The sequence below is a fragment of the Pinus tabuliformis genome, chromosome J (genome assembly GCF_031772625.1).
Source record: "Pinus tabuliformis cultivar Carrire ecotype Pingquan chromosome J, CPIR1, whole genome shotgun sequence".
Lineage (NCBI taxonomy): Eukaryota > Viridiplantae > Streptophyta > Pinopsida > Pinales > Pinaceae > Pinus > Pinus tabuliformis.
The window spans coordinates 909,938,543-909,965,099 of record NC_142295.1 but is presented as its reverse complement, the minus strand read 5'-3'; the positions used below and the strand labels follow the sequence as shown (position 1 = coordinate 909,965,099).

At 38.4% G+C, this 26,557-nt stretch overlaps 1 protein-coding gene across 4 annotated transcripts in view; it reads left to right on the top strand.

Moving 5' to 3' along the window:
* LOC149229693 (ATP phosphoribosyltransferase 1, chloroplastic-like) overlaps nt 1-26,557 on the top strand; it is a 293,966-nt gene that overhangs the window by 223,194 nt on the left and 44,215 nt on the right. For 2 of the 4 annotated variants that reach the window (XM_089375892.1, XM_089375891.1), the window contains one exon: nt 15,257-15,370. The exons of 1 other annotated variant lie outside the window; for it this stretch is intronic. In XM_089375892.1, coding sequence (XP_089232018.1) covers nt 15,257-15,370 — 114 coding nt within the window. Of the gene's footprint in view, nt 1-15,253; nt 15,371-26,557 lie in introns of all 4 variants that reach the window. One more of the 4 variants, XM_089375890.1, reaches the window with a different exon arrangement.

Below are 26,557 nucleotides of genomic sequence, written 5' to 3'. Positions count from 1 at the left end.
TTCATTCTTTAATTAAATTTGGTAAAATGACTTCATGTTTGCAAGGAGATCTATAAGCTGGTTGGGTCATCGAAATTCCTTGCATGAAAAAGGAGGATAGACATAGTCCTCGAAGAAAGTGAAGTTATTGAACACATCAATGAAAAAGGTCTCCTCTGAATTCATGGAAAGGGATTCTTATGAAAGGTCCCCTCATATAGCAATATTGGAGACATCAAAGAGATGTATATAATAAGCTCGTAAGGATATTCTCTGAAGATGTGATAAAGAAGGTCACATGAATTAGATCCAATCTACACAAAACTGAAGGATGAAGGGATATCTTCATAAGATCTCAACTGCGAGATCTGGGAGAGATTATAAGAAGATAATCATCATTGTTCTAAATACACTAATTCATGAACAAGGTAACAAATGTCCATGGGGATAAGAAAGTTACCTCATTCGACAACTTGTGGTTTCTATGCAAGATAAAAGAAGACAAGTTGAAGGAAAAAGTGTTGAAGGTTAATTGTTAAGTTATGGTATGTTCTATGCTTATAACAGTTTACTTCTTTTTCTTATTATATTCCACCGATTAGCAATCACATGTACATAAAGTAAAGTGCAGATAGAACATTAAACGATCAACAGAAAACAAGCCAAGACAAGAGACACAAGATGTGGCGGCTAGCCAGGGACAAACCCCACAATGTGTGGGGAAACCCTTTGATCAAATCTTCTTTTATCTTCAATAATTCAGCAGAGAGAAATAGTACAATAAATTTGATTCATATCAGCAGTAGCAAACCCTAGATCAGCAACATCAACATTAGCGGCTTCATTATCAAACTAGGGCAAACCATATCTCACAAACCGACAGTCGGATTGACTTCATTCCACCACCAAAAGTTTCGGCTTCCAAAGGAGGTTTAGATGAACCTACAGCGCAGTTAAGATGAGGAGATCTTCTAGGCCACGCAAGTCAATCTTTACTTCTGCAGCTTCAGTTTCAGCAGTTTCCGGCTTCAAACTAGGGCAGTCGATATCTTGCAAACCGTTCGTCGGATTGACTTCATTCCACCACCAAAAGTTGCGGCTTTCAAAGGAGGTTCAGATGAACCTACATCGCAGTTCCAAAGAGGAGATCTTCTAGGCCACACAAGTCAATCTTTACTTCTGCAGTTGCAGCTTCAAATTCAACAGCTTCCGGTTTCACATGTGTGAGAGAGAGAGACCCATTTCAGCGCAGTAGAGAAGAGACTCATATCTGCGCAGTAGAGAGAGAGATGTGATGAGATGAGTGAGTCCAAATGAGGAAAAGTCCTCTTATATTTATACACAACGTTGGTGGGTGAATAGATGCGACTGTTGGGCTTTTGAGCCTACATGAGTTGTAGGTCGGCTTGATAATAATTCCATAATCAAAATAAATTCATATCTCCATGAATACTTATCGGAACCGGATGATCTTTATATCAATCTTACACCTTTCGACGAGAGGAATCTAATAAAAATATTATTAGCCATGAATAAGATGACCCACATGAAGTTTTGCCCTAGTTTCCAATTTTAACGCTCCCTCTCAACCATGGAGAACTTCATCTGCAATCTGTCTATCGGTCGTTACTATTCATCCATCAAATGCACTGCCCTGTACAGCCTGACCCTTGCCCTGCTCTGCGCTAGTCTGCCTGTTCTGCTTTGTCTTGTTCTGCCCTGCACTGATCTGTACTGTTTTGCTCTGTTCTGCTCTGCTCTTGCATTGTTTTGTTCTGCTTTGCTTTTGTCTGAATTATGAAGAGAAGAAATGATCGAGGATGTGTCATACTGACTCAAAGTCAGTCTCAGAGTATGTACCACTGGTCCCAGACCAGTCTCAACCAACCCAAAGTCAGCGTCATAGTGGGTACAACTCCAATGGTCCCAGACCAATATCATCCTCCATTGACTCAAAGTCAGTCTCAGAGTATGTACCACTGATCCCAGACCAGTCTCAACCGACCCGAAGTCAGCGTCATAGTATGGTACAACTCCTACCACTGGTCCCAGACCAGTATCATTGATCCCAGATCAATGGAGGTCATCCTAGCGTAGGGAGTACGATAGTTAAAACGATGCGTCCATCGGTACTACTATGGTCCCTAACTTCATTTCCCTGCTCATTGATCAGATGAGAGGTACTTCCCATGAGTCCCAGACTGCATGGGTAGGATGCCTCGACAAAAGAACTAATCAATCCTGTCCTCACAGGAGAACACATCAATCCTGCTACAATTGCCATGGAGAACACATCAATCCAGGCCTTATAGGAGAACACATCAATCCTGCTACAATTGCCATGGAGAACACATCAATCCAGGCCGCCATGGAGAACACATCAATCCAGGCCTCACAGGAGAACTAATCATCCTGCTACACAGGAGAGCGAATCATCCTGTTCCACAAGAGAGCGAATCATCTTGTCCCACAAGAGAGCGAATCATCTTGTTCCAGTGTGCACCACCAGGGGAGGGTGAGTCACCCTGTGGTCGTATGTTGCTCCAGTAATAACCGCAAGCCCTCAGAGCTCCCAGAGCTCAATGTATGCAACATGCAGGACCCTTGTACAAGGGTTTCTTACCGACTCCAAGTCGTTTGGGAAAATCACAGATTAGATCTTTCCTCGGGGCTTTGACAAGGTGTATCAACCTGTACATCATCTTAATGCGATGGAGCCTCCTTGCTCATCAACTTACCATATCCAAGATGATGTTTATCTGCTGGAGAAATCGACGAATACGGGATTCCTCAATAATCGAATCCCACCTCTGGTTGTTATAGAGAATCACAGTGGTATCCAATGTAAATCCAAACAGCTCACTGAAGAGCTTTCGCAACCAGACTACCTCACACGAGGTTATGCTAGCAACAATATATCCTGCTTCGACGGTGCTCAAAGCCACCGACTTCTGCTTCCTGCTCATCCAGGATATCGAAGCAGATCCCAAGGTGAAACAGCACCCGGAAGTGCTCTTACGGTCCACCACACTGCCTGCCTAATCAACATCAGTATATCCAAGTAGTCTCACATCTTCGACAGTGTATCTTAATCCATGAGAGATTGTGTCCTGAAGACATCTCAGAAGATTCCTGGCATCAATCCAGTGAGGCTCAACCAAATATGAGCTCACAATGCTAACTGCAAAAAATATGTTCGGACGGAGGTTCACCAAGAACATCAATGCGAATGAGTTTATGAAACTCAGAGGCATTTCCCAAATCTGGTCCGACATCCCTACCATATAACTTCTAAAAGTTAAGATCTTCGAGGTAGTCACAGGCTTGCAGTCCATCATACCAAATCTTTCCAATATCTTTACCACATATTTCCCTTGAGATAGGAAAATTTCCCTTGGCTTCTGCCATACTTCAAGTCCTAGGAAGTAGTGCATCAGTCCTAGGTTTTTCATTTCAAATTCAGAGGCCAGCTCCCTCTTACATTTGTGAATGAGAGGGTCTGCACCTGTTAGAAAGAGGTCATCTACATACAATACCAGTATGAGAGGCTTGTCATCTTCAACCTTAAAGTAAAGGTTAGTATCGGCTTCACTCCTAGTGAATCCCAGCTTCATCAAGTAGCTATCGGTCCTCTCATACCATGCTCGGGGTGCTTGCTTCAGCCCATAGAGAGCTTTCTTCAACCTGCATACATGAGATTTTCGATCATAAATCTCAAATCCTTCGGGTTGCTCCACGTAGACCTCTTCTTTGATCGAGCCATGCAAGAACGCAGTCCTGACATCCATCTGATGTAGGTTCCATCCTTGTGAAGCGGCAAGGGCTATGATCGAGCGGATGGTGGTATATCTGGCAACAGGTGCAAATATCTCATCATAGTCTATACCTTTCTTTTGGGAGAAACCTCGAGCAACAAAACGAGCCTTATACTTTTCCGTGCTTCCATCTGCTGCATGCTTTATCTTGTAAAGCCATTTTGAAGTAACAATTGTCTTGTCCAGGGTCTGGGAACTACTTCCCAGACATCATTCTCCATAATAGACTCATATTCTACGGTCATAGCATCCTTCCATACTTGATGCTTGACGGCATCTGAGAATGACGAAGGCTCATTTTGTATGATCGTGCTCATGATGGTCAGGTATCCTTGATACCTATTAAGTTTCTTACTTTGACGGAAGGTTCCTCAGGGTGCAGCATGTCCTTTAGCATCATCAAGTATCCCCCTTAAGCCATGAAGGCCTCTTCCTAGAAGAGGAAGGCTCATATGGAGGAGGATCAATCGGATCCATGGGTTCTTCTACATCAGGCATTGATTCATCATCCTTTTCTTTCGGTTCCCAGGTGTCGGCTTCTTGAGAGCTCCTCAAAGTCGGAAGATTGATCACCTTGCTGAGAGCCATATCTTCGTCAAAGATGACATCATGACTAATTATGACTTCCCTTTGACCGGCTACATAGATTCTATAGCCTTTAGTATTTTCACCATAGCCCATGAAAATTCCCTTCTTTCCAGATGCTCCCAATTTATTTCTTTTCTCTTTCGGCACATGAAAGTATACATGGCTTCCAAAAATTTTAAAATGAGAAACATCAGGTTTCTTACCGGTGAATTTTTCTTCAGGAGTCTTGGAACCCAATGCTTGATGAGGGCATTGATTTTGTACATATACGGCAGTGTTTGCAGTTTCAGCCCATAGAAACTTTGGAAGTCTTTGATCATGTAGCATGGCCCGGACAGCTTCCATCATCGTGTGGTTCTTCCTTCCCACCACACCATTCTGCTCAGGAGTATGTGGTGTAGTAGTCTCCCTCTTAATGCCAACTTCAGGTGTGCCTGAGTAAACCAATTGTAATATATCGGAGGTCTTGCTTTGGCTTGAGGGGAATGGTCCCCTTTTGAGCTTTCCTTAGGCACATCCCGGACATACACCTTCTTTCTCTACTTGGAATTCGGGCATCTCTGTTACCATCTGTCTTACATCGGGTAGAGTTTTGTAATGAAGGTGGGCAAACCTCCGATGCCAAAGTTCGGACTAAAGAGATGTGTCACAAGACATGACACCTAGCGGACTTCCATCCACCTGATATAATGAATCAACACTAAACCCAAGAGTAAAGGCATCTTTAACATTATTTTTCCATATACATACCTTGCCATTGCTGAAGGTTACCTTGAAGCCTCTGTCTTCCATTGCCAAGATGGACACCAGGTTCCTTTTGAGGTCAGGTGCATTTAATACATCCTAGAATTTCTAGCCTTCTTGAATGCTTGTCCTCTTCCTTGATTCCCAGCTCTCCTCTTACCTTTGTTGTTGAATTTGTCATTCCTTTGATTGCCATCAGAGGGATTTCAAGTTGCACCACTGCATACTGTACCATGCTTCTCTAATCATGATTATCATCATGCTGCCCATGTCCATGATTTTATCCATCATAATGCTGCTCAAACTCGTGTGCATCATCATCATGCTATCCTATATGTGCATGATTTCATGTTGCCCTTTATGTCCATGATCTCATTCATCATGATGCTCATGATCTCATACATAGTGACTTGCTTTATCGCAAATCTAACATCGTCATTTTCTTCTAGCCTTAGGTCCAGCCTTTCCTTTTGATTTAGTCTCGGAATTATTTCTTTTCTTTGCATGAGAAGAAAAGGCAGCAGAAGGACCTTTAGGCATGGGCATTTCCTGCTCTTCTACCCTTGTTTGTTCTTGAATGCATCTAGCCATTAATTCCTCGAAACCAGGAATAACTTTATAGTTCAAAAGAGTAGTCCTGAACACATACCATTCAAATGGCAATCCTCCAAGAGTTGTGAGTGCCATTTCTATGTCAGTAATAGTTTCCCCAATAGATAGCAGATCGTTCTTGATCTCGGTGATTCTTAAGAAGTATGCTTGCATACTTTCATCTTTACCCTTCTTGATTTCCCTCATCTTATTTCTAAGAAACAAAACTTGATCTGCATCATTAACTTTAAATAAACTCACCAGTCTATCGTAGATTTCCTTGGAGGTGTCCAGTTCATAGATGTAGGCCACCAAGTGCTTGTCGATAGAGTCCCGGATGATCTTCTATTGATTTGACTTCTCCATTTTTTCATTTGTTCCAGGCAGCAGTGGATGCATTTGATGGAGGCTCAACAATATTTCCTCTCTCATGATCCAACACTTCTTGATTCTCAAGGGTTAGATCGATAGACATCTTCCATCCGTGATAGTCAGCTTGCTCATGGAGCTTGTCTTCAGCAGGAAAGAGTGTTGAGGACCCCATAGTTCTTTTAGGATAGCCTTGCTAATATTCTCTTCGATGATTGCTCTTGCTCTTGCTCGGGCTTTGTCTTCACTTCAGCTCCGATACCATGTTAAGTTATGGTATGTTCTATGCTTATAACAGTTTACTTCTTTTTCTTATTATATTCCACCGATTAGCAATCACATGTACATAAAGTAAAGTGCAGATAGAACATTAAACGATCGACAGAAAACAAGCCAAGACAAGAGACACAAGATGTGGCGGCTAGCCAGGGACAAACCCCACAATGTGTGGGGAAACCCTTTGATCAAATCTTCTTTTATCTTCAATAATCCAGCAGAGAGAAATAGTACAATAAATCTGATTCATATCAGCAGTAGCAAACCGTAGATCAGCAGCATCAGCATTAGCGGCTTCATTATCAAACTAGGGCAGACCATATCTCACAAACCGACAGTCGGATTGACTTCATTAGACCACCAAAAGTTTCGGCTTCCAGAGGAGGTTTAGATGAACCTACAGCGCAGTTCAGATGAGGAGATCTTCTAGGCCACGCAAGTCAATCTTTACTTCTGCAGTTGCAGCTTCAGTTTCAGCAGTTTCCGGCTTCAAACTAAGGCAGTTGATATCTTGCAAACCGTTCGTCGGATTGACTTCATTCCACCACCAAAAGTTGCAGCTTTCAAAGGAGGTTCAGATGAACCTACAGCGCAGTTCCAAAGAGGAGATCTTATAGGCCACGCAAGTCAATCTTTACTTCTACAGTTGCAGCTTCAAATTCAACAGCTTCCGGCTTCACATGTGTGAGAGAGAGAGACCCATTTCAGCGCAGTAGAGAAGAGACTCATATCTGCGCAGTAGAGAGAGAGAGATGTGATGAGATGAGTGAGTCCAAATGAGGAAAAGTCCTCTTATATTTATACACAACGTTGGTGGGTGAATAGATGCGACTGTTGGGCTTCTGAGCTTACATGAGTTGTAGGTTGGCTTGATAATAATTCCATAATCAAAATAAATTCATATCTCCATGAATACTTATCGGAATCGGATGATCTTTATATCAATCTTACACCTCTCGACGAGAGGAATCTAATAAAAATATTATCAGCCATGAATAAGATGGCCCACATGAAGTTTTGCCCTGGTTGCCAATTTTAACATTAATGGACTCAAACATTTGCAAGAAGGAAAGGGAAGTTTGGAAAAATTGTTCCTCAAAAAGAAAGAAGAGCATAGCTGAGATTCTATGCTATGGATGGAAAAATTATGGACATTACAAGAAAGATTGTCTTAAAGAGACAATATCAAAAGAAGAAGAGAAGAAGCCCATATCACCAAAGAAGTGGAGGAAGCCGAAGAGAAGAAGTCCAAGAAAGGAGGAAGTAAGAGATCTCTACTATGACTAAGATAGTCTCCCACACAAAAGGTCTTGACATAGCTTCTAAACCTTATGTTATGGGATATGGCTATAATAAATAATAAGATGCATCATGGCATCATGGAAGCATTAGAAACAAGAGCTTGTGACATCACCATAGGAAACATGAAGGATGTCTAGAACAAAATCATGGCAGTCAAATATGAAGGATATAGCTCTTGGGAACCTCATTGCAAACTTAAGGAAAGGAAGAAGTCATCCAAGACAAGGCTCATCATACATCAAGTCAAAAGGGAAACATCTGTTGAATAAGGATATGCGAGATCCTAAAGTTTCTTTGATGGAATCCTCATTGAAGGAGTCACCAATCTAGAGTGGAAGCAAGTGTTTCATTGGGAACTCCAACTTGTGGAATTCATGGGATGATGGTATGATGACATAACAAGAAAGTAGGTCTAAAGGATAAAGTTCTTTTGTTCAAATGAAGCTGCTACAAGAAGTCTGGATGACCGAAAGGAATGATGAGGTATGTATGCATACATAGGATATTATGAAAGTCATAAGGTTGCAGATAATATGGATCACTATTTCCATCTTGGGAAACATGATCAAAAGAAGAAGGAATCTCCTCCTCCTAAAGATTGCAGCAAGGCATAAGTCACACTAGATGAAATCAACATAATAGGTTCTCATATAAATCATGAGGAAACTGACTACTAGAAGCTCCTGAGAATGAAGTGTGTGAAAAGAAAGGAAGAGATCGTGAAAATATGCAACAAAGGTAGAAGGCATTCAACATCCGAGACCAAGAAGAGTTGACTAGAATATCTCCCAGAAAGATATGAAGACTTTGATAGGAGTCGGAAAAAGATGGAGACCCTTGACAATGGATATCTTTGGGAAATGTGTCAATCTGCATACAGGATGTTGATACCTACAAGAAGATGTCATGATGAAAGACCATCACAAAGGTAATTTTGATTTAAGTGTTCATCTCTTATTTTTGAACTAATATCTGGATGGGCTTATGTAGGATTGCCAAAGGGAAGATCTGTGGATGACTTCCAAGAGGACCATATTGAAGGATGTAAGATCCTTCCAGAAAATATGGCATGAAAGCAGAATGACATGAAGCAAATCCAGATGGAAAACTGATGGATCACTTTCTGATGAAATGAGGACATGACTAACTCATGGATGAAAGTGATGGATGGTTTGTGCCCTACAAAGAAGTTCCCGAAAGATGAAGACTCCATGATGAAGAATAAATTTATAACATTAAAGAAGAGAGGAGTTCTTCAAGCAACTAGTTGTTCCACTTGAGGAGTTGTTGTAGGTCCCTAATTAAGAGGGAGCTTGAAATAAGTTTCTTACTTGGAAGAAACTTGGAAATTCCTAAGCCAAGAGGGAGCTTAGGTACATTCCTTTTTGGTAGGAATGAGTACATTCCTTTATTGGAATATGTCCTCCCTATGTGAGAGGGAGAGATAGACATGACATTATGGTCTTCACCTGGGAAGACATAATGGAGGATTGGGTAATCATTTGGCATCCAATGCTCTTTGAGGATGAGATAGGGCATCCAATAGGAGAGTAGTCGTGGAGGACCGATATTCTTTGAGGGCTGGGGAGTCCAAGATAAGAGTAGTCCTCATGGAACATATGCTGAGTACCCGGGTAGGGATGTTCCGAGAGAGACAATGATGAGAGTGTCTATAAATCATCGTTCTCACCAGCATTAAGCTCAGATCCTGTTGAGATAAGGAGTTGTTAGTCAAGGCCTTGCTATGTAACAATGTTGGTTGATATGATGCTATACAAATGAGTTACCAATCCGAATTCTTCTTATGATAAATTCTTCAGATTGAGAAAGTCCAAGTACCATAATGAATACCTCCCTAGTTAAGAGGGAGTGCTGAAAAGTGTAACTAGGTTCGGTCTTTATAATGACATGTAATTATGATTTTTATCTAATGTGATGTAAAGAAGAAAAATAAATTTGTTGTATTGCTTGCTTCATGAGTTTCATGAGCAAGAGAATTTATTTTTGAGTCAAGACTCCCATTGAGAGTATTTAGGATTTATTTGTCATCTAGTCATAAAATGTTAGAGTCATTGTCATGTAATGAAGTCATGTTACACTTTGTAAAAGGTCAAACTTGTCTATGCAAAGTATCCTCCAAGACCTTGTCACTTATCCTCTTCAAGTTGGCCTACAACGATGGAAGAACATGCTAGAAGAAGTCAGCCTAACCTCTAGGGATCATGTCAGCCTAAAGGACATGTGTGGAGGTGTATATATAGCCACACTCGGCCTCACTTAGAGGCAAGCAACTCGACTTGCATTCGATCAAGCAGAAGTGTGAAGAAGAGATTAAACAAAAATGTGAAGAAGAGGTCAAGAAGAAGTGCGCAAAAGTGATAAGAATTTCTTCTGGGCAAGTGAAGTTTCTTCTTGGGAAACGAGGGAGGATTCTTCTAGGCAGCAAAGAAGGTTTCTTCTGGGGCAATGAAGGAGGATTCTTCTGGGCAGTGAAAAAGGTTTCTTCTGGGGCAATGAAGGAAGAATTCTTCTGGGATACTTGTTCTGGATAGACAAGATAGAGATCTAGAGATCGATATTCTCTAGAGGAAGCAAGTAAGATCATAGAGACTGAGTTTCTCTATGAGAAGTCGAGAAGAAGCAGTGGGAAGTATAGAGACTGAGTTTCTCTAGAAGGAGCGGAAGAGAGCAGTTCGAGATCAAGAAGAAAGTCGAGGAAGGGAAGAGGCAAAGCATCAAGGTCAGTGACAAGGTTCTTGGGAGGATACTAGAGTCAAGGGTTTGTGTCATGGTCTTAGTACTTGTCAATTGAAGATCTAGAAGAATAATTTTGATCGGGTTTTCCTCTCAAGAGGTGAGAGGTTTTGGCCCTGGCTGACAAGCCTACATACTGTGTCACTTGTCTTTTATTGTGCATATTGGTAATTGTCTTGATGAAAAGAACACAATAATAACATAATGAAGAAAAGATCATAAGCTAAGAAGTAAACGTATATCACAAGCAATTATCAAGCAGAGAAATCTTTTAACTATCCATGCCCTAGATTTCTCAACACAATCAAGGGTAGCAGGGAAGGGGAAAAAGAAGGGGAAGAATTTCCCCATTGGTGATGCCCCTCCTGTTCCAATTTCATTAGGGCTTGTAAGTGTTCCCTCTATTGTAAGTGGGGCTGCAACAACAACTTCAAATGTTGGGGGCAGAATGAATTTAGAAAGACAACAAGCTCAACAAAACAAATATCCCTTGTGGAAGTATGTCACAAGAGATCAATGGCCAAGCAACAAGTTGAAGGGAGGAGGCATTGTTGCTTGGAAATGCAACTATTGCAATAATCATTTCAAGAGCATTTACCATTTGAAAGGTCATGTGTTGGCTTTACCAGGTTGTGGAATTGGAGCATGTACACAGGTGTCTTTAGCTAAGAGGAAATAAATGGAAAAAGAGGTCAATGTTGGTGTGGCAAGGGTGGTTGCATCATCTAGAAAAACAAGAATGATGATCCCCTTCTATTCTTGAGGAAAAGCGGCAACAAATTTCCATTTGAGAGTTTTGGTGGGGGTGTGGGTCAAGTAGCAAAAGGAAAGGTAGTGGCACTTGGTCCAATGGACAAGATTTTTCAGAAAGAGAAACGGGAAGAGTTTGATCTCACCATTGCATTCTTTTTCTATCATAATTTCATATCCTTTAATGTTGCATGCTCACCTTTATTTCTTTAGAGGTGCTCGGCTCTAACTCAAAGGGCTCCATCAGGGTATGTGCCTCCTGGGTCAGAGAAACTTAGAAGTTAGAACCACATTGTTGACTAAGGCAAAGAAAGAGGTGGAAAAAATGCTTGAGCCTATTAAATTAGCATGGCCAACATCTGGGGTTAGTATTGTTTCTGATAGATGGACAGATATAACACGCCACCCACTCATCAACTTCATGGTGTCTTCCTTGAATGGACCGGTTTTCTTGAAATCAGTGGATGCACTTGGACAATACGAGGATGCACAATATATTAGTGAGTTCATTAAAATTATTGAAGATGTAGGTGTTGATTCTTGTGTGCAAATCATTACAGATAATGCACCTGTTTTCAAGGTTGTTGGCATGATTGTGGAAGCTAAATTTCCACAAGTATTTTCGATACCTTGCATTGTCCATTCCTTGAATTTAGCACTTAAATCTACTGCTTCTGATGTGCCTTGGTTTGGAAGTATTATTGAGGATGCACGACATATCCGCAACTTTGTACAAAATCATACAAATTCCCTCACAATGTACAAGGGGTACACCAATCTATCATTGTTGAAGATTGCAGATACATGGTTTGCATCTTCATTCATCATGATGAAGAGGTTGAGGGAGGTCAAGACCGCTCTTGGGGCCATGGTTATTTCAGAGTTTGGTCTTTTTGGAGAAAGACAGATCAAGCAGCCTCAAAAAGAGTGAAGGACATTGCTTGTCAATTTAATTGTCTTAAATTGATTACATAAATTATCGACTAGAGTTGGTAAACTTGTGAAGTGCAAGTGCACAATATATGCTAGAAGCCTATTTATTAAGTTGGATTTATTAATTGATTGAGTTATTGGAAATGTGTTTTTAAGTTTTGTATTCCTATTTTAAAAATGAAATTAACATTGCTATCTAGTGAAAATAAAATGATTGTGAATCTAAAGCAATATTCCTTTCTTGAAAAATGAAACTATAAAGAACTCACACTTGCAGAATGAAAACTAGACTAACTCACACTTGTTGAATGAAAACTATATTAACTCACACTTGCTGAATGAAAACTATATTAACTCACACTTGTTGAATGAAAACTAGACTAACTCACACTTGCTGAATGAAAACTATATTAACTCACACTTGTTGAATGAAAACTAGACTAACTCACACTTGCTTCAAAATTGAAAGTTCAATAAAGTAACTACAATCAAACCACACTTCTTTTTGAAATTAAACTAAGAAAACTTTTGAATAAAAATGCTTTGAACATAAAGCTGAGAGGAATCTATATACCTAAATCTATAGAGAGAAACATATTATGCTATGAAGTTGAAATGCTTTTTGATGAAATTCCAGAGAAATCACAAGGAAACCACTGGTATTTTAATGAGTCAAATCAATTGCATAAACTGTAAAAGAGAGTTGTAATGTTATCATAAGAAGATCAAAACTATGAATGGCTAGGATTAATATTCGATGATAAAAAACAACTAATGAAGAACTTCACTACTGCTTTTCTAGTCAAAAGAAATATCACTGCTGCTATCCAATTCTAAAATCAAATTAAGAATTATGAAATGAAACATGTACGAAAATACTACAACAAATAATAACAAACAGGGAAATCTATAAGTTAAAAACCCTCATTGTGTGCAGGTGCCCTCGAAAAATAGGCTGTCACAAGCTCCAATGAACAATTAACTGTGTATCAAGTCTTCAAAGGCACTTCCATTAAATAAAAACACAGTTTAAAAACGATTACAGTCACCAGAAATTCATTCATGTCGTCCCCTGTTTTGTCCTGCCTTACGGTATTTATAAAAGCCATTTAATAAATGTTTGAGGCTTTCATGCCTACTTTCGGCTAACAGAGTTCTAATTTAACTATTAAACTGAGAAATAGATAACTATTCGCTCACTATTTGCTATTCGGTAAAGCAAATTGTGAGGCGGTTTCATCTCGGACTCTCGCTCGCTTGCTCTAGCTACGTGTTGACCATTGCCTTTAACCACATGATTTAGGCTTTCTTCTAACGATTTGGTGCAGATGAATAAGAGGAGATCGTTGAGGGGATCAACCTCTTTCTGCCCATATCTCTCTTTCCTTGAATGGCGCCTCAAACCCTGTTCAACAATGGAGTTGGTTGCAGAAACGGATGTTAGCTGCAAAATTGCACGAATCCGGTAGCCAATGCAAAATTTAACTTAATAATAAGGAACATTTAGGAAATATGAAAAATAGGATAATTACTACCTTACCTATGTCAAAAACCTGCAATTTGATGCCTATCAAGTTAAAAGAAATGGTCAAGGAGAAGGAAAATGAGTGAAGAAGAGTGTCAAGATGAATCATTCATGAGGCAGGCTATGATGTGATTAGAGACAGGGGGCTAAGAAACCCTATTCTTGGTGGGAAACTTATGGGGCAACAAGCCCTCCTCTACAACAGTTAGCCATGAGGCTCCTCTCTTAGGTGACTTCATTCTCTTATTGCGAGAGGAATTGGAGCACATATAGGAATTTGTATAGTGTCAAGAAGAGCAAGCTTGAGCAGTGTAGGCCAGAGACAATGGTGTATGTGCACACCAACCTTCATCTTATTTACAGGAAGGAGGATGAGTGGTTGAAGGGAAAGACAAAGATGTGGGATGTCTTTCCTGATGATATGGGTTTGAACAACAGTGTTGAGTTGGCATTGGCCAACTTGGATCTTAATGAGCCAGTGCTAGAGCCTGTCACTTTTGATGATGGTGATACTCTCGAGGGGTCATCCTCCACACCAATAGATGCAGAGATGACATTGGATACAAAGGAGGAGGATGCAACAAAGGAGAGCAGTGGTGACCATGACAGTGATGCTGATTTTGATGATGATGATTGATGACTCATGAGCTACCTACTGCCTTGTACTTGTAGTTGTTTTGTATTTGCTATTTCTATTTTCCATTGGCATTGCTACTACCTATGTAACACATTTTGATTTTGATGACTTAATGAGAAAACTGCAGTTTCTTGTCTTTCTCCTATTGGATCATTGATGAATCTGTCACAATTGTATTTGTATGCATAATGTTACTTTGTAAAACTTACAAATTTTAAATTTACAATGTAGAATCTAGATCTATGTCTGAATTTGTATCATGAATGAGAATTTGTGTAAGAAATATCTAATTTTTAATATATGTATATATATAACGTGTCCTGTTCTGGGGGGTCAACTTGCCCGTGTCAGACACTCAAATTTTCGTGTACCATGTCCCCGTGTCAGGTGACTTAGGTAGAGTCATAATAAAGGAAGTTCAGTTTGGAATCTTATCAGTAGATGTTTCCAGTGAAAGTTGATTGTGGATGGATTGATGCTTCTATTTTGTCTAGAGCTTCAATGATATTTTCGTCTTGCTTCCTCTTTTTCTTCAAAGATGAAATGAGAAATGAAATGTTGGATGCCAGGTCAATATGTACATTAGGATAGGTTAATATGTTCCTAGGGATAGCTCAAGAATGGAACAATTTAAGCCTTCATTTGTGTAAATGGAACATGAGATGTACACTATTGAGTAAATGTCTCTGGTTCAATGTATACTATGTGGTGTTAATATGCTGTTCATTTCTTCAATTCCTTTTGTGAATGCATCTCTCAAATTTTATGCAAGATTACTACAATAAGCTTTCAATGAATAATTTAAGGTTGATTCTGTTATTCTGAATTCTGTTAAGATAAAGGTGTGTACCTTTACTGGAATTTTTTCCTAATTTCCCTTAACTGCAAGATAGATGTACAAACATGTTAATAGTAACTTTTTCACAGACTTTTAAATTTGAATAATAGGATAACAATGGGAATAACTGACTTCTTCCATAAATGTCTAAGCAGCTATCCAAACTAGAAGTCTGGTTTCTACGAGAAAATGATGTCGTTCGCAAGCTTCTCACGGGGGATTTAGACCTTGGTATTATTGGGTTTGATACTGTCTCTGAATTTGGACAGGTAAGTAACACTTCTGTAACACCAATATAATGACTAGTTTATTTTAATTGTCAATAATTTTCATCTCAAGGAGATAGGCCAGGTTTAATTTCTTGTCGCATTACTATAAGTTTGTGTTTGAACTTTGAATAGTTAAATCAGAATAAGATTTTCATTGTGTATCCTAGCAGTTATAATCGTTGGTGCTAGGTGTATGCAATATTCTGTTAAACAAGGAAGCTTATTTAAATATTGGTAACTACTTATTATGTTATATCATGGCAGATGATCCTTGCTGGCTTTGTCTTTTGCATTATCTTTTTCTTCTGATGATCCAAGTTTAGGACCTGCCTCAACCAGAGGAATGTGACCATTTGTCTAATACATGACCGAGGATAAATTCTAAATCATGTGTTCATGTACTTAAGTTAGTTCAATAGTGTGGATAAACATGCTCCCAATTTGCATCTTCTCTTGACGTACCCTTTGGATGATTTTGAGTGCGGTTTTATCTAGGGAGTGCACTTCTAAAACACACCTGTCCGAAGTTTAGGACCAACCTCAACCAGAGGAATATGGACACCCTCTGCAACCTTTTGTCTAATACATGATCTAGGGGAAATGTTGGATCAAGTATTTACAGATCAAGTGTTCAGTGGTGTGGGTAAGTGTCCCCCCATTTTGCACTCACTCTCGAAGTGTGTTTCAGATGGGTGTGGGTGTGCTCCAAAACACCCCTATTTTCATAACATTTTGAGGAGTCTGCCCTTGACCCTATAAAAATGGGTCCATTTTGGGGGGCACTTCCTAAAGTATTTGGATTTGTATCTAACTTCCATTTCTAAATTTTTAAAGTTAATGTTACATTTACTTGTAAGTCTTAAAGATAATATTAATATTGATTTTTCAACATTAAAAGTTAAATGTGGGACCCCCATTTCAGGATGTTTGGTAATGAACTAGGATCTGTGGAACTGTTGAGAAATCTAGGGCATGGAGATTAAGACATTTCTCTTCTATTAGTAACTGCTTGTGAATTCTTTTTACTTCTTTAGATTAGGATCTTCTTTTATCTTAGGTTATTAGTGTTCTTCTTCATCAAACAACCACCAATGCATAAACCATAAAGAGACAAGGGACACAGAATATAGGCTATCAGCCAGGGCCAAAACCTCTCACTCCTTGAGAGGAAAACCCGAACAAATTCTTCTTCTTATAGAGATTCCAATTGACAAATACCAAGACCAAGACCCTTGACCTAGTTGCCACTCCAAGACCAAGACACAAGTTCTCTTGATGAGATCCTTTGACAACGACAGTCAACCTTCTGCTCTTTTTCCTTTTCTCGGCTCCTCTTCTTCTCCGACCTTCTTCAGCTTCAAACCTTCGGCCTCCCTTCCTATCTCGGCCTTCTTTCTAGACTGTACCTTCTTGTTTTGGCCTTCCTTCTGCTGCAAGAAAACTTGGACTGTGCTCCTCTTCTTCTGCTGCAAGTAAACTCGGTGGAGGTAATATGACTGTGCTCCTCTTTTCTGCTGTAAGTAAACTCAGTGTATTCTTCTTCTACTGTAAGTAGGCTCGGTGGAGATTAATATAAACCCAGAAACAAATCAGAGAGGAGCTCGGATTATACTCCTCTTTCCTCTGTTGTACTTCACTGTACTTGCTGCACCTTTTGCTTCAGACCTGATCACCTTCGTATTACTTGCAGACTTCAGACTTCCTACTGTACCTCGCATTTCAGACTGTAATCTCTGAAATTCTTCTCTGAAATTTCTGTGTTGAAATGGAATTCGAGCTAGCTATTTATAGTTGTATGTTCATGTATATAAGCTGACATGACAGTGAGTGAGCTGACGTGTCCTTTGAGAAGATATTTTTATTTTTTTGAAGCCGACTTGTAGGAGGATGCTAGTGCTTGTCTTGGAGGGCTGTTTGACACTTCTATTGACTTATATACAAATATATCATGCCCAAGAAGTGTCCTTCATGACATTGACATTCTTTGACTTTATGACCAATCCTAAAGGCTCACAATGGGAGTTGTTGTTGCACATAATGTCTAGGCACTGCAACAACGACTCAGATCGGGGGTTGTCACCCTGATACCCAATCTCTCCGTTTAAGTTGTCTCGCAACAACAGACTAAGGGGGTTGGACCCTATGGAAATGGAATGATGGAGGACTAGTTGGGAACCAACCAGTACGGGAGACACAGTTCAACGACCAAATACTTGTTTAGATCTACCAAGACTTAAATGATTTGATCAGATTTATAAGATTGATATCAGTGCCTTGTGGAGTCAACTATCTTGCTAAGAAGTCTAGGACCAAGTACAAGATGGACAACTGCTGCTAAGAGATGCAAGATGCGATTAGCAAAAAGATGAGTTAGTGGTCTTGAGGTAAGATCATTTAATGTTTAAGTACTTAGTATAGATTAACCTTATAACAAGAGTACTTAATGAAGATAATCCTACACAAGACGGATGCAAATAGGATACAAATATGCCAAGATGAAATCGTTCAAGTAAATAATGCCTTTTAAAGAAATATGCCAAAATGGCCATAAACCAATGATTTTAATGTCAAGAACTTAGAGAATTAAACTATTAAACCAATCTATATTCAATGGCACGTCTTCAAGATCAACACTTTCCTTAGGAATTTTCCAAGATAATGCCAAATTACGTAGATGCTCAAAATACTCAATTTTAAGAACCGAAAGATATATATAATTTTCCACAAGTCCACGGTAGAATACTCAAATAAAAAATAAAATCCTGATCACAAATACTTGAAAATTCTCAAAACTAATTATTCAAGAAATATCCAATAATCCAAGTAGATAGATCCAGACTTAAGAGTTCATTTCCTTCTTTCACAGTGAGCAATCTCAATAATTATCAAGCATTAAAACCAATGATCACAAGACTTAGCTGCAGCTTGCAAATAATGAAAGCCTAAGCATTTAAATTTCAACAATTTAATATCCAGGATAACAATGAAATTTAAATACTAATTAATGCCAATTTACCTCTTCAAATAATTTTGGAAATGATTAATTTTTCTAATGTTTCATATCCAGAAAAAATTCACTTCTCCTATGGTCAAACCTAGAGAAAATTCAAAAAAGTTATATGTTGCCTTGACTATAAAAAAAAATTAAATTTTTACCACAATTTTTTTTTTAAGATTTTAAAGCCCCAAACCCAAAAGAAGAACTTTAGTCACACCTTTATTAAATTTAATGTGATAAATGATTTTTGTTGTGGTAATGAAAAAGTCAATTTTAATTTTTTAAAGGGCCAAAGGCCACTTTAAAAAATTAAATCGAAATAACTTTCTCTTTTTGGTTGAATGAGTTAACGTAAGGAAGAGCTTTGTATGTAGGTCGACGGACGCGCAACAAGGAATAGGAGCTCACGCATAGGAGAAGAAGAGGATGAAAGGAGGCTGTGAGGAGAGATGAGGTTGGAGAAGCAACGAAGAGAAAGGTTTTCCGAGAGGAAGGAGCTAATAGCGACCAGGGTTTCAAAGTCGAGGAACTACAAGCTGAGGATAAAGGCAGAGGAGGAGATGAGTTAGAGTTGCGACATGGCAGTAGAGGTGTTTAATGCAGGCAAAGAGGGAGCTGCAAAGGGATAAGGGACACGGAAGAGAGAAGGAATTGCAGGCTAAGGAGAAATGGCTACATGCAGAGGGAGAAGGGTTAGGTTGGAGATGAAAGACGGAGGCAGAAAGGGGGTCGAGTAGACAGGATTTAGGGCAGGAAAGCAGAGGAGAGAGAACTGTGTGAGGGTAAAGCAGAGAAAAAAAAAAGAAAAAAAAGAGCAAAGAGCTATGGGGATGAGAAGGGAGATGAGGGTTTCGAAAGGGAGTAGAGAGAAAAAACGCAAAGGAGAAGGCTAGCAAGGATGTAAGGGAAACAAAGAGAAGCCAAGGATTGCCCACAAAAAAAAAATTGCCCAAATTTTTTTATTTCAAATTGGCATATTTTTGCTCAGAATTCACTATGAAAACCTTAGATTTGAACCTTCAAATGACTGATTTCGTCGTTTTAATCCTTGCACACAAAGTTTGAGGCTAGATCTTGCCCTCCAGGGCCTAGATCTGCCTCAAAACCCCAAATTTTCTTTGACAATTTCTAGATATGAAACCTGCACAAAACAAAAATAAAACCCATATCCCACATATACAAAAATTTAATTGAAAACCCAAATCCCAAGTTAAGACATAAAAAAAAATTTATGTTACAAAACTATAGATCTATACAAATAATTTATAGATCTATCAGATCTAAGGAGTATGAGTTTGACTCTACTCCCATATTTGTGGATCTAAGGTTGTTTCTAGCTAGATCTAGCTATTTAGCACAAATTTTAGGAGATAAGTAAAATTTTTAATTTAGGTACAAGCTCAAAAAATCCCTGCAAGAAGAAATTTGTCAGATAATCATAGGGTTTTAATCAAGAATGCTTTCTAGATCTTATGTCTCGGGAGTTTGCTGGTCCAACTGAGGACTTCCCCAAATGCCCAACTTTTTAAGTACGAATGATTTTTGAGAACACCAGATCAAATTGTCAGATCGATAGAGATATAAAATAACAATAAAATCTTCAAGAATTAGAGATACCTGCTAATTCAATCAAATTAAAATTACTAATTTAGATCCAATAAACTAAGCAAGATACCTGTGCAATAGATTATTCCTCGAGAGCTATTAATTGACAATTTATAAATAATATTCAACAAAACATTAAAAACAATATTACCATAAAATACCGAAGAGGAACACTGCCATCAATAAAACCCCAAAGACTTTGCATTTATTATTCCAGAAATATTACAAGAGAGCTTCGAGAGCTAGTACACGATCTAAAAGATCGGATGAATTGAATGACAACTGACCTCTAATTTATAGAATAATTCTCCAACAGCTAGTTGGCTTGATCCTCGTCAAAGTAATCTCGACCATTAAAAAAGATTTAATTATCTTTTAATCTCCTCTGTTGAAATTATTTTATTTTTGAGGAAATTCGATTTTTTTGTTTAATTGAATTTTAATCAACTCAAAATTAATTATTTTGAGTTGATTTCCTTAAAAAATTAACTTTGTCTTAACTACCAAGGCCCAAGGGTCCGAAATCCCTTGAAATTTTCAATATTCCCTTCGTCGGGGACCTTCAGAAATTAATTTCTCTGAGAGCCACGAATTTTACCTTTTGGAGAATTAATTTTTCCTAGGACATAAAATTAATTAAATTTCTGGCTTAGAATTTAAATTAATTTTTGCCAGAAAATTTAATTAATTGACTCATGAGGGGATTACATTTTAATACATGAAGGGGGGTAACCTGTTCGTTATAGACCCTCATTATTTACCCAATTTTGCGACTCAAATATGATCTAGTAGACCCAGTGATTTGTAATAAAATAAGTTAACTAATTAACTAAAATTATTCCCAAATCACTTTACAGAAGACTCGACTAAAACACTAGGAACTATGTTGCACGAAACTTCAAGTAACCTGATGTTTTGGGATGTACTTGTACCTGAAACTTTGAAACTCAGGCAAAACTCAACCGAAACTCGACCATCATGTAATCATCTATGAGAGTTAATATAAACTTGGTTTTCCTTCTAAATTGTCGTCTATGGGTCTTATTCTCTTTTTTCTTGCAAGATAATGTGTTTTTCACTTATTTATATATTTCTTTTTATATATATAAACATATATGGCATTTCAGTCGACATTTCCATTTTTGGGAGGTGACGTTTCTAAATGTACCCGTTTCGGAAACTCGAAAACGTTTTGGTATTTCGTGCAACTTAGATTAGGAACTACCTAAGATCTTGATGACAAAATCCACCCTAGCTTTGGGGTGAGGTTGGAAAAAAATATGCAGATCATCCATGTTTAGAAACACACATGAATCGGTGAGACAAAAAACCTCCTAAGATAGAAATCGTCACCAAAAAAGTAGGATTACTTAGGTTGTTACATAGATGGTCTTACTAGGATCATTTACATTATAAACTTGTAGAATGGGTTTACAACTTTTACAAAATAATGATTGAAGATGACGATGAAATCTGGATAATCTTCATTGCCCAATCATGATGGAATCTTTTCGCGAAAATGTACACTGTTATAGGGTAGTTGACGCGGAGTGGTCAACATCTAACTCTACTTGGGGACCTGTTGTTTCATCGAAGGAATGTGAGAATCCAGAATCTGCACTCAAGAAACACATAAAATTACATAAGTAGCGTCTGTTGACCTCTACTGGTCAACTACCCATGCAGTGCACCCCGTTTTTCTTGACAGAAAGAAGCAGCACCTGATCAGCATGTCCGTGCCATCCTGCCATCATCAGCAGCTTGATCTTTTTTGTAAACCCAGTCTGCATGTATTAATTGTAAATAATCTTAGCAGACATGAGTCATGTATGTATTTTGCCTAGGTGGACCTAACTTTTTGATGATAATCTACGTCCCGGAAGGTTTTTCGTCTCACCGATCCACGGATTGGCAGAGTTTTCCTTCAAACCTGACCCCAAAGCCGGGATTGATTTTGTCATTAGAACTTTAGGAGAATCCTAGTGTGTTGATCTGCTAGATTATCGTGGTGTCGCAGAGTTGGGTGATTTATGAGGGTCTGTATTAAGTGGGCTTGTCCCCTTGAGATGTAAATTGTAAAAGTCATGATGTAATGTGTCCTGAGGGTCGAGAAATGTTTTAAATCCCCTCATGAGTCCTAAGTCCTAGGTCCTAGGTGATGTTTCCGAAAGCTTAGTTCAGTGATCCATGTTAAATGAATTAAAAAATTAAAAAATGAATAAAAATAATAAAATAATAAAAAATTAAAAAATGAAGCAAAAACCCTAACTAATAAAATAATAATATTTTAAGTTAATAAATCGACAGATGAGATCAAGAGATGTCTTGATCCTCATCAACGGTCGAGATCATTTCTACATGGATCACTCGAACTAGCCTTTAGGATCATTTCCTTTATATAGGGTCTTAGGGGGTCATTTCAAGGCATTTGATCTGTGAGTCAAAGACTGAAGAAGCTCTCTTGTAAATTTGTTTCTGGTTAATAAAGAAGACTTTGGGGTCCATATCTTGCTGGTGTTACTCTCTTGAAATGCTGTGAGATTGTTTTAATTTTCTGCATATGTTATTTTCAGCTGTTAATAATAGCTTTTGTAGAGTTTTGTGGGTACAGGTATCTTGCTCACTTGCTAGGGTTTGGGTGCTGTTAGGGTTTCTGAAGTAATGGCAGGTATCTCCATTACTTCCTGAGATCTAGCAGCATTCTTGCCCTCTTTACTGATGGTTGTTTCTGAGCTGTGCAGAAAAACCCTTGCTGAAGAAGATTTGGTGGGCGTTAGGGGAAGTTCTCGGCTGAACCAGCCAACTCCCACAAGCATTTTCTGCTGAGCCCAGTGGATTTGATCCTGGGTCTATCATTCGGTTTTATTTTTCTGATCTGCATGAGAGAATTTCTGAAGTTTTTTCACAGTGACAATCTGAAATTTCTTTTCTTTAAAATTTTCCTGTTCTTATTGTTAAATCTGGCTGTGAAGGGGCTAAATCTGTACATTAAATTAGCTGATCTAGGGTTTCATATTTTGTTTTATGCAGTCTTCATTTAGGGTTTAGGGTTTGTAGTTTATTTTCTGGCATTCTTCATTAGGGTTTTCCAGTTTTTGGTTTCAGGTGTATTTTTTTTGGGTGATCTTGTTTCGCCAGCAGTCCTTCTGCACTAATCTCTCTCTGGAAAGATGGTTCTGAAAGCAACAGCGTAAATTTGGAGAAAGGGCCATACAACAATTGATTTACCATTAAATTTCAGTACACCTCACGCACTTGGATCTGAGACTGAAGGTTACATGCTGGGCATCAATTTATGTAGCTGTCTACCATCGTATTCAGCAAGCAGTCATTGGCATTTCTTCGCGTAAGCCCTTCCGTCGACAATTTCCCCGCACACGTCCACGCACATATAAGAAAGAGAAAGCGTTGAAACCCCAGGCCTACGCACAAATGGCTCATTTCGATACTGCTGTTCGATTTTAAAGTTTTGATTCAGTCATTTCTTCCTACGCAATTGTTGAAATGCAATATACGTTCATCATAGACGTGAATCGTTCACAAGCTCAGGTGAAATTTGATTTATACGAAAGGGCATCTTCAGGTTTATCATTTCATACGCAAGCTATCCAGGCAAGAGAATCGACTGCAAACTCCCATGCGTAAAACATTTCGCTCCAGACAAACAGTGGCTTCAGCATTCGTCAATGTACAATCCTCACGGCGTCAAGTCTCATTTACGTGCGGCAACAGGTAATCAAACTTTTCCGTAACAGGTAAATCGAATTTTCGTTGCACATATTTGAGCTTTGCGTGGTTATATTTGAGTTTTGCGTGGTTTTAGTCTAGGATTTAGTTGTAGTTTCGTTTTTCATTTCTTAAATGTATTTTAAATAGGTTTGATTTGTTTTTTTTAGGGCTTTTGTTATTTAACGGTAAAGGTTTTTGATATATATTAAAATTGTTTTAGGGGATTTTCATTTTGTATAGTTTAGTTCAGGTTTTATTTTAGTTAGATTTTATTTTGTTTTAATTTTAAATGTGTTAGCTTTAGTTAGATTTTAGATTTATAATGTTTTAATTAGATTTGTACATATTTTAAATTTTAGCTTTTTTTTATGGTTAGATTTAAAAAAAAAAAAAAAAAAAAAAAAAAAAAAAAAAAAAAGATTTCTTTAGGGTTTGTTTTGTATAGTTTAGTTTAAATGTAATTTAGTTTTAGAATAGATTTGAAGTTTTTTGGATTTTTTAAAAATTTTTTGTGGAAAATTAGTTTTTGTCAGTTTCAGTGGTTTTTCATGTTATATCTTTCGTGTTGAGATCTGATTTTATTCAAGTCGTGATGCGAAATTAATATCTGGTTAATGGTTTATGATTCATGGTATTTTAAGGCATTTATCTCTTCAAAATTTTCAGTTGCCGGATATCGTTATGGTCATGTGATTTAGCTGATACCTTTCGATGACAAATGATTGCTGTTCATGATTTACTATAATATTTTAAGGCACTGGTCTGCTAACTAATCAAATCCATCGAGTGCTTTTATATCGTATCTCGTGTCTCCCAACCAACTGGTCGACAGTTGGTCACATCATCTCACAGGGTCTAACCCCCTTAGCCGCGGGAGACAGGCTTAAACGGAGGGATCGGGGATCAGAGTGACAGCCCCCGGTCTGAGCATTGTCGTGCCAATCCGCGCGACAACATTTTTTGGCGCCGTTGCCGGGGATACTTTTTCTCGGTGTTTCAAACGACAAATCATTTTTCTCTTTTTTGTCTCTTCATCTGGCCCGGCAACGCCAACATTTTTTGGCGCCGTTGCCGGGGACAGAGTTTTTTCTGTTCCTGGGGTTTCATCGACATTCATCTTCTCATCTCTCATCTCTCAGTTGAGCTGGTAGATTCAATATTTTTGGCATCTTTTCATCCCATATCAGCTGCATCTCTTGGGTTTGTTTCTTGTTTGGGTGGCGACTCCATTTTCTTATTTTTCCCAGACAAGAAGCCTGCCGCATATCTGTTTATCGATTACTTCTTGGATCTTAGAATCAGATTTATTGTTCAAGTGGCGACTCCACTTCTTTCATCTTTTGATTTTCTTGAGCATAGATCTAGTTCTATCATCCATCTCATCCCTTATTTTTCATCATGGATTATTCATGTAAACCGTGTCGTTTTACTCACCGTCTCCATGATTTTCCGGAGGAGGCCCTTCCTGAATTACCTATTTTTTCAGATGGTGATCCAATCGCTGCTAAAAGGCATATTGACTTGTTTATTCGCATCATGATCATATATTGCAGACCCCCTCAGTTTAATCATGACGATATCAAAATGCGTCTATTTGTCCTTTCTTTAGAAGATGATGCTTTGAATTGGTTTAACAGTTTTCCTAAGGAATCTTTCACTTCTTTGAAAGACATTATCACTGCTTTTGAAGATAGATATGGTTATTCGGACAGCTTGCCTTCTGCCTCTAAAATTGTGCAACAGAATGAAAGTAATTTGATAGGAGGTCCAGCTGAAAGATCCCAAGACGATTCATCATGTCAGAATGTGTCATCCACCGGAAATATTGCAGATCAAGTTCATGATAGTGAAAAATCAGGGACAAATGACAATGAAAGGGAAGAGCAAAAGCAAATTTTACGAGATCTAATGATGCTGGTGAGAAATATGGAAATCAATCAAACTAATTATGTCAATGATGTGAAAACTTTATGCACCCATCTGGAAAAACGTAACAGGGAGATTGAGGTCACGCAAAGTCACCATGCTAAAGAAATTGAGGCCATAAAAACTAATTATGAAACAGAAATTAGAATCATGCAAAGCAGGTGGTCAGTCTTAGAGGAAAATATGGTGACCATGAAAGCTGATCATGATAGGGAAATTGACTCTATGCAAAATAAGTTATTCACTATGGATGAGGAAATGACTATCATGACATTCAATCATAACAATCAGTTGGCTGACATGCAAGCGAATCATGAAGAAGAAATAAATTTCATGCAACATTGCTTGATGGACATAAAAGAAAAGAATGATAAAGTAATAAAACACATGCAAGAGCATCATGCCATACAAATCAGTGCTATAAGGGATGAATGCTCTAGTCAGATGGATGCCATTAGAATACAAGTTCAAAAGATCCAACAATGGTCAGATGATAAGAGAAACCAAGAGCCTTCTCATTTGCTGCAACAAGATTCATCTTATTATTGGGAGGTTGTTGATTCGATTGAAAGATGGTTGATTGAGGGTGATCCAGACAGACTTAAGAATGATAAAGATCAGATGCAAGATGAAGAAAGACATAGCACGCATATCTTACATACTTCATCTGATAGCTTTGAAACAGAAAGTACCAGGTCATCAGTAATTCAACCAGCCAGAAAGAAAAAGCGCAAGAGAAAGAAGATAAGACGAAGATTTGATATATCAGACGGCCGTGAGCAGCTTGATTTTCGGATAGGAAGGAGTCCTACCATATGCAAAATTGGACATGGCACATCCGACAAGCAGCTGACAGATTTGCCTGAAAGCAGGCAAATGCTCAGTATGCACTATATTGAACACATCTGATGCCGTGGGGCATTTTTTGT